We start from the raw sequence: 13,667 nt of genomic DNA on the forward strand, positions 1-13,667 counted from the left end.
GGTGAGCGGAGCAATGTGATGTAGAGATCCAGTCCCTATTTGGAGAGGGGGAGCTAAGCAGTGGCTGTCCTGCCTTGGCACAGCCTTGTTCCTGCTTGGCCTCCTGTGGGTGAAGAGGCTGTAGGGGGTGAAGGCAGCAGCAGGAAAGGGACTTTTTTTAAGAGAGCCAGCATGTGAGAGAGGCAGGGAATGTTGAGGGCTGCCAGGATACTGAGAAGAAATAAGAGATGCTTATTGTCAGGGTTTGTGGGCCCTACCACCACCACAGCCCCATCTCAAAGGATGGACCTTGGCTGGTGTGGGGGAGAGCTGGGTCCAACTGTGTCCAGCTTCTGTAGCCAGGAGCACTGCAGTCCTGCTTACTGGCAAGCAGGAAGGGAATGTAAGCTCCAAACCGGTGGTGTCTGTGGGTGGTGTTTAGGGATGCACTGTGAGATCAAGGGGGGTGACACTTGAATTACCCAGTGCAATGGGCTCACCTGAGCTTTGCTGCTCTTGGCTCCACACAGAGTCCCATACCCAAAACAGAAAGCAGATGAGGGATTTGATCCTTCATTGGTACATTAGAAAGATCTCACAAGTCCATGTAAATATCAAGTACAGATGCCTGACCTTTCAGAGAAGACAGCCAGCTTGAGCCTCGTGCTGGCCGTAGAGATAGGACACTGAATCCCATCTGAGTGCGACAGCATCTGACTCCACTGGGGCAGGCTGTGCCATGTCCTGGGGGCATCACAGCATGGGAAAAGTCAGAAATTATTCATAAAAGAGCATTCAGAAGATATTTTTGTGTTTCTGCTCCATTGCCTCTGGTGCCTACCTGACACAGTGACTGCAGGGTCCGTCCTGATGCACTGCATGACTATTTGCCTGTGATTTGGGAGGAACAACTTGGGATACCTAGGCTGATGTTACCTCAGCTGGAAGCATCTCTGCATCTGCCTCTGGAGTTGCCATAGAAACCACCGTTGTGCCAGAGCCAGCATCAACAGTGAGCCCCAAATTAGAGCCGGGAGGATGCGCTGGCAGCTGGGGAGGAGGTCAGTGATTTGTGGTTGGGGGCTGGACAGAGGAACACGTCCTCTGAGCACAATGTGCTCCAGCCTTCTATGAGTATTTCACAGCACTCCTTGGCCTGTGCTCAAACCCTAGTGGGCTTGTCCTTCTCAGGGTCCTGGAAGGTGATAGACCCCTTGCTCCCACTTTGGTATGTCTCCCCACCCTGACTGCTCTTTCCAGAAGCCACCAAGGCATGTAAGAATTCCACTCCTGCTAAACCTTTAGTCTTGAGGGACCCTAAATCATGGAGCTGCATTGGAAACACAGGCCTGATTAATAAGCTTTTCCCACAGGAGCATTGCATGAATGGGATAAATCAAGATGCTGAGTCACCAGCAAATTGACATCCCTATGTGCCAACTTCACAAGCTCCCTGCTGCTGATGGAGTGCCCAAGGCTACTTTTTGAAATTCAAGGCGGTGGCAGCTGCAAGAGCCTGAGGATGCTGGAGGGGGAAGCTGGAGCTCAGGAGTCCCTCAGTGTTGTGGTGTTTCCAGCAGTGAGGCTGATGATCCCCTCCCCACAGGGAGTTTGCCCCTCTGTCAGCCGCACTTTGCCTCCTGCAACACTTTCATGGCACGTTGACCTACTGGAGTGCCTTTTAGCTTGGCTTCTCCACCTGAGTGGAACAGGAATCTATGACCTCTCATTTAGTGTGGATTTCTCATTCTTTTCTATTTCTGCTTTTGAGCACAAGACCAGGATCCCATTTAAATGGGGGGAGAAAACTTACCAGGAAAATGTTCAAGGACATCTCAGGAATGGAGAGGTAAGGCTCCTGACCACTTTTGCAGACTGATATGTATTAACTTAAGAGCTCCTGTGAATTTCTAATGAAATGTGGTATGAAGTTAAAAAAGTTGAAGGATGTACCAATATTGCTGTCTATCTCCTGGAAGCTTCTGCTAATTTTTACTAAAGGAAAGACTACAAGTATCTGGCTACCCTCCCTAATACTAGAAGCACAGACTGTTATTTCAGATATAAGGAGAGCTATGAGCCAGCTCCTGGCAACGTGGTTAATCTCTCCAGAGCATGTTATGGATGGGGGAGATGGAAATGGAGGTAGCTGTCAGACCTATAATTAAAAAAATGTGTTTCCATATAGAAATTTCTTTCCGTTGTCAGGAGAGATGGAAACACAAAAATGTCATTTATCATATTCCAGAAACTTGCTAGACCAGAAGGCTCCAGCCACATCAGAAATAGGAATAGCTCTTTTTAAGTACCTAAAATAACACGTTGAGCCTTATCGCCAGTGCGCACAGCACCAGCAATTCCTTTTCTAATGGCAATGAAAATACTGCAAATGGGCACTGGACCTCTACAGTCTCTTCTGCAGGGAGATCTGGGCCAACTTTTCAATCATGAGCAATAAAATGTTGGAAAATCACTGTTCATGATGCCGGGCCATATAGGGCCCAGATGCACAGCAAGGCTCTTGGCAGTAGTGCCATGTACTGGCCTGTACAACAGAGCTGTAGGCAGTTCAGGAGCAGAACAAGGCTTTTATTTACTTAAAAATCACCAAAAAAATCAACATTTCCATCAGCTTGGCACCCTGGAGGAAGGTTTGCCTCCATATCACAGCTGCCTTGGACAGCCCAGCCACTACCTCATCCCTGAAGTAGGAACACAGTCCAAACTGCAACTCCCTACTCTGGTCCTAGAAAATCTACCCATCAGAGCCTTCTCATTTTGCTGGGAGGTATCAAGCTGCCTTAATTAATCCAAGCTATTTAAACCAACTCTAGTGCTTTAATGTCAAGCAAAGCAATGCAGAGAAATCACTCCAATAAGTTTTTTTATGGGTAAAATGCTAGAATTTTATTTTTTTATCTAAAGTGAAAGCTTTATCTACATGGGATTTGATTAGGAAACCAGATATATACATCAAGAAAGCCATTATTTTGACATCCCTGAGCTCCAGGCTGCCTTTAATACTAAAGGCAAAAGAGAATAAAGGAGAATGTAAGTAATCCGCCTGATCTATCCATGAATTTATGTCAGCCTTATTTCTGCAGTGGTTTAGTGCTTATGGAGTATCTTCAGAGCCAGGAAACAAATATTTTAGCTAGTATTGAAATAGTTTTAAATTAAAGGAGGAAAAAATAGCAAGCAAGCATGCCTGTTTTACATTCCTAAACATGGGGGTTACGGAACCACAAGGCAAAAAATCCAGTAAAACCATATTTGAGAATGTTTCTTTGGGGAATGTTTAGATGGTGGTTATTTTTGTCATACTGCTGATGGGTGAAATTAAATCCTTCTGCATTTCTGACAGAGGTATTTACATGAGAGACCACACAGCCTCTGGAAATGAGGGAAATGGGTGCTGTGGCTGCCATGCTCCCATGGGAGCAGCCTTCAGTGTGCCAGGTTCCAAGTTTTTCGGCTTTCTCTTCCTCCCAGTATCCTGCGATGACCTGTGCTTCCAGGTGAGGGGCAAGAGCTGGCTTGCAGAGCTGGGACTGATCCAGGGTCCATGGCCACAGGGTGAGATCCAGAGGCGGCCCCAGCCTCAGTGTGAGATCCAGGGACTCTCAGCTCTGAGGTGACCACAGGGACCTTCAGCTCTAGGGAAGGAGCCAGGGACACTCAGTCCCAGGGTGACTCCAGGGACGCCCATAGGACCTTGAGGTATCTCAAGCCTCAGGGTGAGATCCAGCCTTGTGAAATCCAGGAACCTTCAGCCCTGGGATGAGACACAGAGACCCCCATAGGACCCTCACGCCTCAGAGTGCGATCAGGAACTCTCAGTTTGGGGTGACCCCAAGGACCCTCAGACCTAGATTGACCCCAGGGACCCTCAGCCCTGGGGTGAGGCCCAGGGACTGCCCCAGGGCACCGAGGCCCCTCAGGCCCAAGTGTTGGCAGCATCCCAGGCGTGTGGAGAACCCAGGCCAGGCCTGCCCTGGGCCTGCAAGGCTGTGTCCCCCTGGGCTGTCCCCACAGCCACAGGACACAGGTGATACTGCCCTGAGTGGGGTTGGTCATCTTATTCCATCTCCCTCCTCCCTGCAGGGCACTGTGGCACCATGGTTGCTGCTGGCAGGGAGATGCCATGAGGGCTGGGGCCAGGCCATGAGGCCCGGGGCCATGGTGTTGTTTAGGGGCTCCCTGCCGGGGTGTCAGCCCTGAGAACAACATGAATTTCAATGTCTGGAACATCAAGGAGATGCTGAGCACACCAACAGCCCTTGGGTGAGTGTGAGTGGGGGGAAATGGAGAAGGGATGGGGTATAAAACCAAACACTTTGCAGGGGTGATGGCAGTGAGGTGAAACATGTCCAGAACTGATCTGTGGCTAATTAGGGAAATCTAATGTGAGTTCATTAGCCTGCCCTGGGTTCATATTTATTCCCCTAGCCTTCCAGCACTGCCATTGATCCGCCATTGGTGAGAATCTAAAAATCAGCATGGGCTGGAGGCTGTACCCTTGTCCATTCAAGGTGCATTTGGGGAAGCCCTGTGAGCTGTCCTCATCTCGTTAGATAAGTTAAGTGTTCCTCTTGCCTGTGTAGAGGGCAGATAGAACGAATCATGATGTGCAATATTATTGCACATTATGTAACTCAAAAATTGTTCCATATCCTGCATTTATACACATGGCTTGTTTTTTTTCCCAGCAGAGGCTAGAATTCCCCACATCTACAATCTACAGTGAAACAACAAATATTCAGATGTAAACATCTGGAGAGCAAATATGTAAGACAAGCTGCAATTTGTACTTCAGAGCATCCTTTATATCACGTGGCTAAAAAAGGCAGTGGGACTCATCCCCTGCTTGACTCCAGAAAAGCTAATTGATGAATTTGGTACTCTGACCCTCTGTTAGTTAAATAACCCACTTACATAACTAACTTGTTCAAATTCACAGTTTTACTCATACTGTCTCTTTGGCCAGATGTTACCACGATGATGGATGATAATGAAAACATAATAGTCATTTTCTTGCCCATTATAAAAATGCTTGTCATATAGATATGAATTAATTTAATTTTGCACAGATGCAGGGGGCAAAGGGGAGCCAATTCAGGGAAAAATGTATTTATATCTGTCACAGCTTTGTCTTTATAATTGTGCATTGCTTAACTCTATTGTCTTCTTGGTACCTGCAGATTTATTTTGTTTGTTTTTCGGGGATTTGTTAGTTTTCAGTAAATTGTTTCTAAGTTTGAAAACCTGTGACTTTTTTTCTGGTCAGAGGCTGAGGAGGGAAAAATATAGAGAATATATTAAAAACCAAAATATTATATACAAAAGATATAATTGCATTTTTATATTATATACAAGATATATAAGATACATTTTTAAAATATATAAATGATTCTGTGGAGTTGTGCCATAGGGAAGGAAGAAGTACAGGCCTGTTTGGAAAAGGATCACCTGAATTTTTTCCTCCTCCAGAGTAGCCTATTACCTACAATGTCTTCCCTTTTAACTCATTTATTAATGCAGGAAGAAAATATAGGCAAGATTTTAATGCCCACTCCTCAGCATTCCACATTTTTTACAAGTGAGTTCAAAAGGGCATAAAACGTTACTGGAAATGCAGCTGAGTTTTTGGAGGAAGTAAGAAGGGGGAGAAAATTTTCTCTAGACAATTAACTTTTTCTAAAGGGAAGAAAAGTTTCCCACAGGAACATGTGAATGTGTGTGTGTGTGCATTTGAAAAAGGGGGGGAAAGTGTTGATTACTTTTCCCTGGCTCACTTCTATTACTAGAAACCTTTCCCACCACAGCAGGGTATGGTGTTTAATCCCCAGAAAACTCTTTCAGGGAGCTTTAAAATGAAACATAAAATCAGCGTATAATCTAGGCAGAGTATGACTCACTCTGTGAGTTCTTTGCAAGTTTGAGTCAGGGTGTTACTTCTGAGAGCAGCTGCCACCACGTCCCCAGGAAACGCAGAGCTCCAGTGATGCATTGCCCTCACAGCCACAGCTCTGCACAAGCCCAAAACTCCTCTGGGTTTTATTTGTTATCTGTCAGACATACAAGTGATTCTCTGCAACTGTAACAGCCTGAGAAATAGGGTATGGGGAACCAGAACCCCTATTCCACCTGGTTTTATGTATGACTATTGACGTAATAGATACTAGAAATGAAGCAGAGGAAAGATTATCAGGTTGGACAATCATATCAGAGTGCCAGTTATTTTAGAGGGTGGAAGGGGGCCACATGACAGCTATATTGGGAAAACTTAGTCTCAGTTGAAGTGTATTGACAAAGCACACGGTTTTTATGGATTAAATTCAGCCTTCATTATAGAGAAAGTGCCACATTAGAGCAGTGCTGCCACCTGCTCAGCCAGGAGGGCTGATGGAGGGAGATCACAGAAGATACAAGAACAGCAGCCACAAAAGCAGTGATGCTTCAAGCAGCCTTTGAGTGACTGGATAAGCATCACAGGGGTGTGATGCTGAAAGCACATTTTCAGACACCATCAATAACTGCCTTGGCCAGGGAGCTCACAGGCCTTGAACTGAGAACAAGATCCCTGTTCAGGCACTACTCTTGTAGTGCTACCATGAGAGTGGCAGCAGGGAACTGAGTCAGTATCTATGCAAAGCCAAAAAATCCGTTAATTAAAAGAAAAAAGACACAGAAATAGTAATAAGAAACCTCATTAAAAATAAATTAAATTGTACAGCCTGAAGGGTTAAATGCTTGCCTGAGGCAGAAAGATTGTTTAGACTTGATTATTTAGATTTGAAATTGAAGTTATGAGAAATTTCTTGTATCATGAGAAAAGAAGTAACTTACTAAATGCATAAAAGCTACTCATATACTGACTTCCAAAGACATCAGAAGCAGAAAGCCTGCCAGAGAGTGTGTAAGGCCAAGAAATTATGAACATATTACAGAGGCACTCTAAACGGATGCTTGAAGTTAAGGCCTACTTGGGCCACTTCTCTCTATGGTTTATTTCTTCTGTTGAGAGTAACTTCCAAGTTTAAAAACCTCATTCAATCCATTATCCCATGAAATTCCATCCCATATCACAAGGTCACATATTTTGAAGTTGCATTAAGGTTCAAGAATAAGCAGAAAATGAGGGAGACAGCCAGGACAAAGACCAGGAGGGCAGCTGTAAAATTCCAGAACCTCACAAGACTGAGAAACCGGGTCTGTAACTGCAGGTTGGAAGATGGCTTCAGGATAGAGAGGGGGGTGGCAAAAAAAAATCCCGGTCTACAGATGCCTAACTTTTGATATGTTGGGGATGCATTTTGTGGGAGCAAACAGGGCTACTCTGTAGAAATCCCAATCTCCTCTTAAGGAAAAGGCTCTGTTGTAACCAGCAACCAGCTCAGGACAAAGCATGGATTCCAAGGTAAGGATGTCTAGGCAGTATTGAATCACAGCTGAATGAATAATGAATAAACTCACAGAAAATAAAAATGACCTTGAGAAATTAAAATAAGATCAGAGGGATTTTGAACCTAAAATCTGGAAACTGGAGGCAGTGTTTAAGCTGAATAACTGAAAGGGATTTCATCGTTGTTATGCATTAGGGCCAGTGCCAGAATCTGTTTATAGAAATTCCTTTTAGGATATGGTGCAAATTATTTGCAGCAAGCAGGTTGTGCCATTTCAGAGGATGGGAAACAGAAGAATAATTTTCTGCTATGACTGTTTCCAGTGAAGAGATGGTAAATGGCTGGAGGCTGCAATAGCAGCTAAAACTCCTTGACTTAAACTCCTCTACTTAAACTCCTCCAGCTCCCCTGCACCCAAAGCCAAGGCTGATCCTTGCTCATTTGCTGAGCACATTGGCACATTGGCAGGCAGCTGATAGTGAGGATGGGAGCAATACAGCAGAGCTAGAGACAGTTCCTATACATACAGGCTAAAGCCAGGAAGAAGAGCAGGTGAACAGCAGCTCCCAGAATTTAAATTGGATTTGTTGTGATTCAGCCCTGGTCCCTAAATGAGGAGGAGCAGAACGGGGTGTGACATTTTCTGGAGGGGAATCAGGAGAAGCGAGACTTTATGGCACTGATCCTACTCAAGACACTGCTACTAGGAGAGAAAGATCTTTTCTTTGGGAAAGAGGCTTTACTGCACTTTGAAGAAATGTGTCAGAAAGGAGTAAGTGAGTTTCACCCACAGTGCTTGAGAAGAAGAGGGATGTTGGCACAGGTTCAGTGGGGATGACAGAACCAGAGAAAATCACATGCTATGTTTGTTTTGAGGTAAGGCTGAACCTTTGAATGAAAGGTGAATGTTTGCATGTGATTTTGCTAAAATGTGGAGTGGAAATTAGTAAATTAGAAAAATGAAAGAAGCTCCTGGAAGTTCTAATTCCTCCTATAAAGGGGGAATTTCCACTGACAACAAGGAAACAGAGACTGGGAAGATCTAGCTGACCCCCCAGATATGCAGAACACTGCAGATTTTTTAGATCACACTCATGTCACGAGAAAGGGTTGGAGCTGCCAATATTGAAATACCTTGCATTAAGTTAGGTAGGAGAATGAAGTCATTTGACCATCAGTCAGCAGAGGATAATTTACCATTTTTTGGAGCTAACAAGAACTTGTTTTACATATCTAAAGTTGGTTTTGATTTGAATGCATATGCTAGTGCCAGTACCAAAGGAATGTTACGGGCACCAACACACATTTGGGGCATGGCTCATGATAGCAGAAAGCCAAAAGTTCTCCTGAGGTAAACTATTGCACTCCTCACTTAGGAGGGACTGCTAAGTGAGATTGCATACCTGGGATGTTTCCTTGCTGATTATGGGAAAGGGTTTATATTTAGGACAGAACATGCATCCCTGCATCTCAGGCCTTCTGAAGGGAACGGTCAGGTGGTTAGAAGAGCTGGAGTTGCCTGATCACACATCTGATCCCATATGTGATCACAGTTTTCTGATCTCTCTGTCAGGGACAGGCCTGGGCCAAGCATGGCCAGGCTGATGGCTTGCCCAGATGGTCTTGTTAGTAAATTAATAGCCAGCAGTGTTAAGCAAGGGAGAAAGAAATCCATTGCTCAGGGGAATGAGTGTATTCAAAAGAGACATCTGTTTCACCTCCCCCTCTAATTTGCAAAAGTGCCATCATTCCTAAACCAACTGCTGAGGTAGTGGACTTCAGACAGAAAAATTGGGCTCCAGAGCAGCCAACAGCTGCCTTTGGCTGTAGTGCAGGGTAAGCCTAGGAAGTAACTTGGCTCATAAAGTCCTCTCAGCTCAATACTCCTCATAAAATCTTTGTTATAAGAATCTTGTGCTTCAGGTATTAAATAGCACGTAGCATCTGAGAAAATGAGCATATTGTGGGGTGTGATATTCACCAATTGTACTGGACACTTTCAGAGGCGGTTTGTCAAGACTGTAGAGCATCTAAAGATTATAAAAACCTTTCCTCAAACTAAGAGGGAGCTTACTTTGGCTGGAAGACGGGAGGATTTAGAAAACTGGTGCAGGAGATGTACTACTCACATTGCAGGCAGAGGCTCTGCCTGTGTGGGGTCATGGCAGCCCATGTGCTCACCTCTCTCCCACATACTGCCTGTATATTAAGAAATTTTTTTCTTTTATGAAGCTTAGCTGAGATGGAAACAAGAAGCTATGCAAGTAAAATTGTATTCAGATTTTTTCTTAGCAGATTTGGGGTCCAGAGAGGGATTAAGGGAGAAGGTTTGAATTCAGACAGACTTATCAGGTCTTTTGAGAATCCAGAAACCCATACCTCATCTATTTTTGCCTGCAGCTCAGTGTACTCAATGAGCTTAAAGCCAAAAGTATTAATATGATATTGTCAGTGACACTACTATATAATGGAGACTGAGCAGTTCAAGTACTGTTGCTAAATCCTTTCCCTGTTGTGTCTATGATGTTTGGGCTCCTTCCAAAACTAGGGATTAACCAAACACGTCACTGCTAATAAATGTTGGGGTGATCATCTCTTGTTATACACATGAGTTATTATCCTGTTCCTTCTCCTTTACTTGTATCATTTGATATGGAAGAAAAACCTTGTGTATATTTTTCATTAATTATTTTCATTTATTTTCATCTCTAGTCCCAGCTCCAAAGGCAGCAATACATTTCTCCATCTTGGCAGCTCAAAAAAAGCAAGAACTGAAAGATGGTAGATTTAGATTGATTGTTATGAAAAAATTCTTTCCTGTGAGAGCGATGAAGCACTGGCACAGATTGCCCAGAGAAGCTGTAGATAGATGCCCCATCTCTGAAAATGTTCAAGGCTGGAAAGGATGGCACTATGAATAATGTGGTACAGTGGAAGGTCTCTTCTAACCCAAACCATTCTACAATTCTTTGTGAAAAATGAAAGAAGTATTTTGTATGTATTTTTGCTAACAAAAAATTGAAGCCAGCCTCCAACACAATGAGAAGTAGTGCAGCTGTGCAGGGGAACCCTTGTCTGAGGGAAACAGATCCCATGCCTCAAGCCTAGTCCATAAAGTAGGAGAGGAATATAAGAGTGTTTCTGAAGAGGAGTAGAATCAGAGCAACACAGAAGAAAATCAAGGGGAACTAGAAATGATTTATTTAAGTAATGCTCAAGGGAAAGAAGAGCACTTTTGAGTAGCATGTTAATATGTTTGAAATACTTCCAACAATTCATATCAGTTCATCCAGCCATATGCTACCTCTATTTATTTGTTGTTCTACTGTGTCAGACTTAAGGCATCTGGAGAATAAATGCCCAAATGTCAACTATTAGTCAGCAAGGTTTATTCTCTTGGAACTGCCTTCCAATTAATCGAAGCAACATCTGAGTTACAACAGAAATTGTTTGGCTTTTTAATTGCTCTAGACTCATTCACATCCCTCTCTCCACCATTTCAGGCCTAATAAGTTTTCCACGAGGAGCAGCGCTGCCAGTGACTACTCGAGTCTGAGTGATTCTCAGCTGCTCTTTGGCTCCCAGTTCTGCCCGGAGAATGTGCAGTCGGCAGCAGCACCGCTGGAGCTGGGTACGCAGCCGGGACAGCAGAACTCCCAGGATGTGAGTCTTGCTCTCAGTCAGCCCCGTGCAGGCACACAGCCACCATTCAAAGTTAATGGAAAATGCTGAAATTGAGTGGTAACATTTGCAAATGTCAGTAACTGCTGAAATCAAGTTATCTTCTTGCTACATACACATACTTACTGCGACAAGACAAAGTAGCAGCCTGGTCAGATGAACGTGGTATTTATAACAGATTGCTATAAATTATGATTGAGATAGGTATTATTTTCTTCAATCACATTTTTTAAGTAACTAAAATAATATGAAATTATTTTCAAGCTAATGTCTTTAGACCCCCTACCTAGCCAATTTAGAATATTTCATCTCTTTTTCTTTCACAAATGATGTGTTTCACTTCCTTAGCTTTCCACAAAAATGACAGAGCTACTCAGTGTTTGCTTCCCTGCACTGACAATGACCTTGTGGCATTGTTGTTATGGTAGATGCTTGGATGATTTTGGGTAGGGATGAAGAGTTTCTATGCTCACAGTGTTTCTACAACTGTTCATGGTTTCTGATGTTAACAGCCTCCACTGTTAAATAGTTCCTGCACTGCTAGCAGAGAGAACTAGATCTGAATAAACACATCTGGAGCAAAGATTAAGAAAGAGCAGTGGTGCCAGCTTGGAGGCCCCAGGCTGTCCTTCAGTTCCAGATGCTATCTGCTGTCCTATGCATTTTGCCTAGGAGCGATTTTCATCAGACACAAAACAGGAAATTCACTTTACACGATGAAAAAAAAAGTAATGGAATTTGCATTTTCTTATATTTTAAGGAAAAGGCATTTCCATTTTGGGCACACAGTGTCTGGAAATTTTGTAGAGCGAAGCTTTCATATTAATATTAAATTTCTTGTTCTAAAATGTGTATTGAAGCATGTGAAAAACTCATCTACAGTCTGTCGATGTTGCTAGTTGGCAGCAAAATGATGTCATCCACCAGGAAATTCAATAGGATTTTGTTTTAGATTCCTGTACAGGGAGATTCTACTGATAACTTCAACTTTTCCACAATTCCAGGAACACCGAAAGTCATTTATAGTCTCTGTCTTGAACATAGAAGGGAAAAAAACCTGCACACCTTATAATTGTAGCAAACTGAAAATCCTCAAGATGAGAGAAAAGCTTGTGTCTGGAGGAATTTGGGCTGGGTCTCAGTTCCACAGCGAGTTGATCTAACTAGGCACACTAAATGAGGCATAATCTCAAAAAATTCTTAATCTCCTCAACCAATCTAATCTGTCATGTCCAATCATTGTGATGTCTGTCTGCAAAGAACTGGATAAACAAATGGCTTCTTCTAATTAATGTTCTGATTATTTTTGTACTTCAACATTTTTCTTTTGTTTGTGTCACAGAGTGAGCCCAGTATTTTTACCAAATACCAGACAAAACCACAGTTATTTGATGAAGAAACAAGAGGAAAAGGCTCTCTTAATTTTGGTGCAGGAAGAGTGAAAAGTGTCTTGGAAAATTATGAAGTGAATAAGAACAAAATAAAGGAAAAATATGACCGGTATGTAGACATCCATTAGAAATTCTTTCCGTTCTGGTGGTTATCACTCCCTGCAGCTCTTCTTCTCCTCTTACATATTATACATGACATAGCTGCATATTTGTCCAAGAAAAGTATTTTCAGATTTTAAATAATTTCTAATTAGAAAGAGTAGCAAGTTAAGAGAATGGTGTTTATTTGCAATTTATGTAACACATTCAGTTGTAAGCCCCACGGAACAGCAAAACTCTAATGTGAATTTACCTTTGTCTTTCTTTATCTAATCAGCATGGTTTCTTTTTTCTGAATTGATTCTCTGTTAAAGCCCTTATTTCTCTGAATTTTTATAGGCTATGTGGAGACTGATAAAAGGTACTCTGAGAATGGCCTTCACGTGTCAGATGAGGGGATTGCCAAACACACTTGTGTGCAGATTGCATCCTTATAAACCTGCACATAACTCTGGAATTTTATTTCCATACAAGATTTTTATGTTTGGGGGTTTTTGGTTGTTGTTTGTTTGCTTGTTTGTTTGTTTGTTTTTGTAGCAGACAAGTGTTATTTGCTAATGTAATTTGCATCTGCTCTTTGTCAGATGTCAAGAATTATACATACCTGTAGGTCTTGAAGGACTTTAAGGAACAAGCCAGCAATTTGAAGCTCAAAAATTAAATATGGCACCTCAGTGCACCTATAAATAATTCCTAGCACTGTAGATTTTGTAATGTAACATCCAAAGTGAAGTGTGTTTTTATTAAAAAGCCTTTGATCAAATCTGGCTAGGTGTCTCTCCTGCCTTTTCAATGGGCACTACATTTCTGATAAGACAAAATTTTATTCTCTATTGTCTATTAAAGGAAGATGAAATGAGAAAGTAGTTTTAAATGTTTAGGCATCACTCATAATTATTCTTTATTTTTTCTTTAAGTGGATTATGCTCCTTCCTACACTCCAGACTTGCTCCCAGATTAGAAGCCTGTTTTTAGAAATAACTATATTATCTTTGCAAAGAGAAGTGTATAATTTATCAATTTGTAGCCCCCTCAAGTTTGACTAAGAAAATTAGTATCTTGCTTTCCATAAGGCTAGAGAAATTTCAGAAGCACTGCCTAATTCTCATAA

The 13,667-nt window shown here is 42.6% G+C and overlaps 1 protein-coding gene and 1 long non-coding RNA gene across 9 annotated transcripts in view; one reads left to right on the forward strand and one right to left on the reverse strand.

Moving 5' to 3' along the window:
• The window catches only part of IHO1 (interactor of HORMAD1 1), a 24,549-nt gene continuing 10,882 nt past the window's right edge, over positions 1–13,667 (forward strand). The window contains exons 1-5 of one of the 2 annotated variants that reach the window (XM_088171390.1): positions 1–1,828; positions 3,344–3,497; positions 4,084–4,263; positions 10,889–11,048; positions 12,409–12,566. In XM_088171390.1, coding sequence (XP_088027516.1) covers positions 4,208–4,263; positions 10,889–11,048; positions 12,409–12,566 — 374 coding nt within the window. In that variant the 5' untranslated portion in view covers positions 1–1,828; positions 3,344–3,497; positions 4,084–4,207. The remainder of the gene's footprint in view (positions 1,829–3,343; positions 3,498–4,083; positions 4,264–10,888; positions 11,049–12,408; positions 12,567–13,667) is intronic. The other variant, XM_088171389.1, reaches the window with a different exon arrangement.
• The window catches only part of LOC148222477 (uncharacterized), a 17,084-nt gene continuing 14,392 nt past the window's right edge, over positions 10,976–13,667 (reverse strand). For all 7 annotated transcript variants that reach the window (XR_015806033.1, XR_015806029.1, XR_015806028.1 and 4 more), the window contains one exon: positions 10,976–11,113. This is a non-coding gene — a long non-coding RNA (uncharacterized LOC148222477). The remainder of the gene's footprint in view (positions 11,114–13,667) is intronic.

Source organism: Sturnus vulgaris, chromosome 11 (genome assembly GCF_052056855.1).
Source record: "Sturnus vulgaris isolate bStuVul1 chromosome 11, bStuVul1.hap1, whole genome shotgun sequence".
Taxonomy (NCBI): Eukaryota; Metazoa; Chordata; class Aves; order Passeriformes; family Sturnidae; genus Sturnus; species Sturnus vulgaris.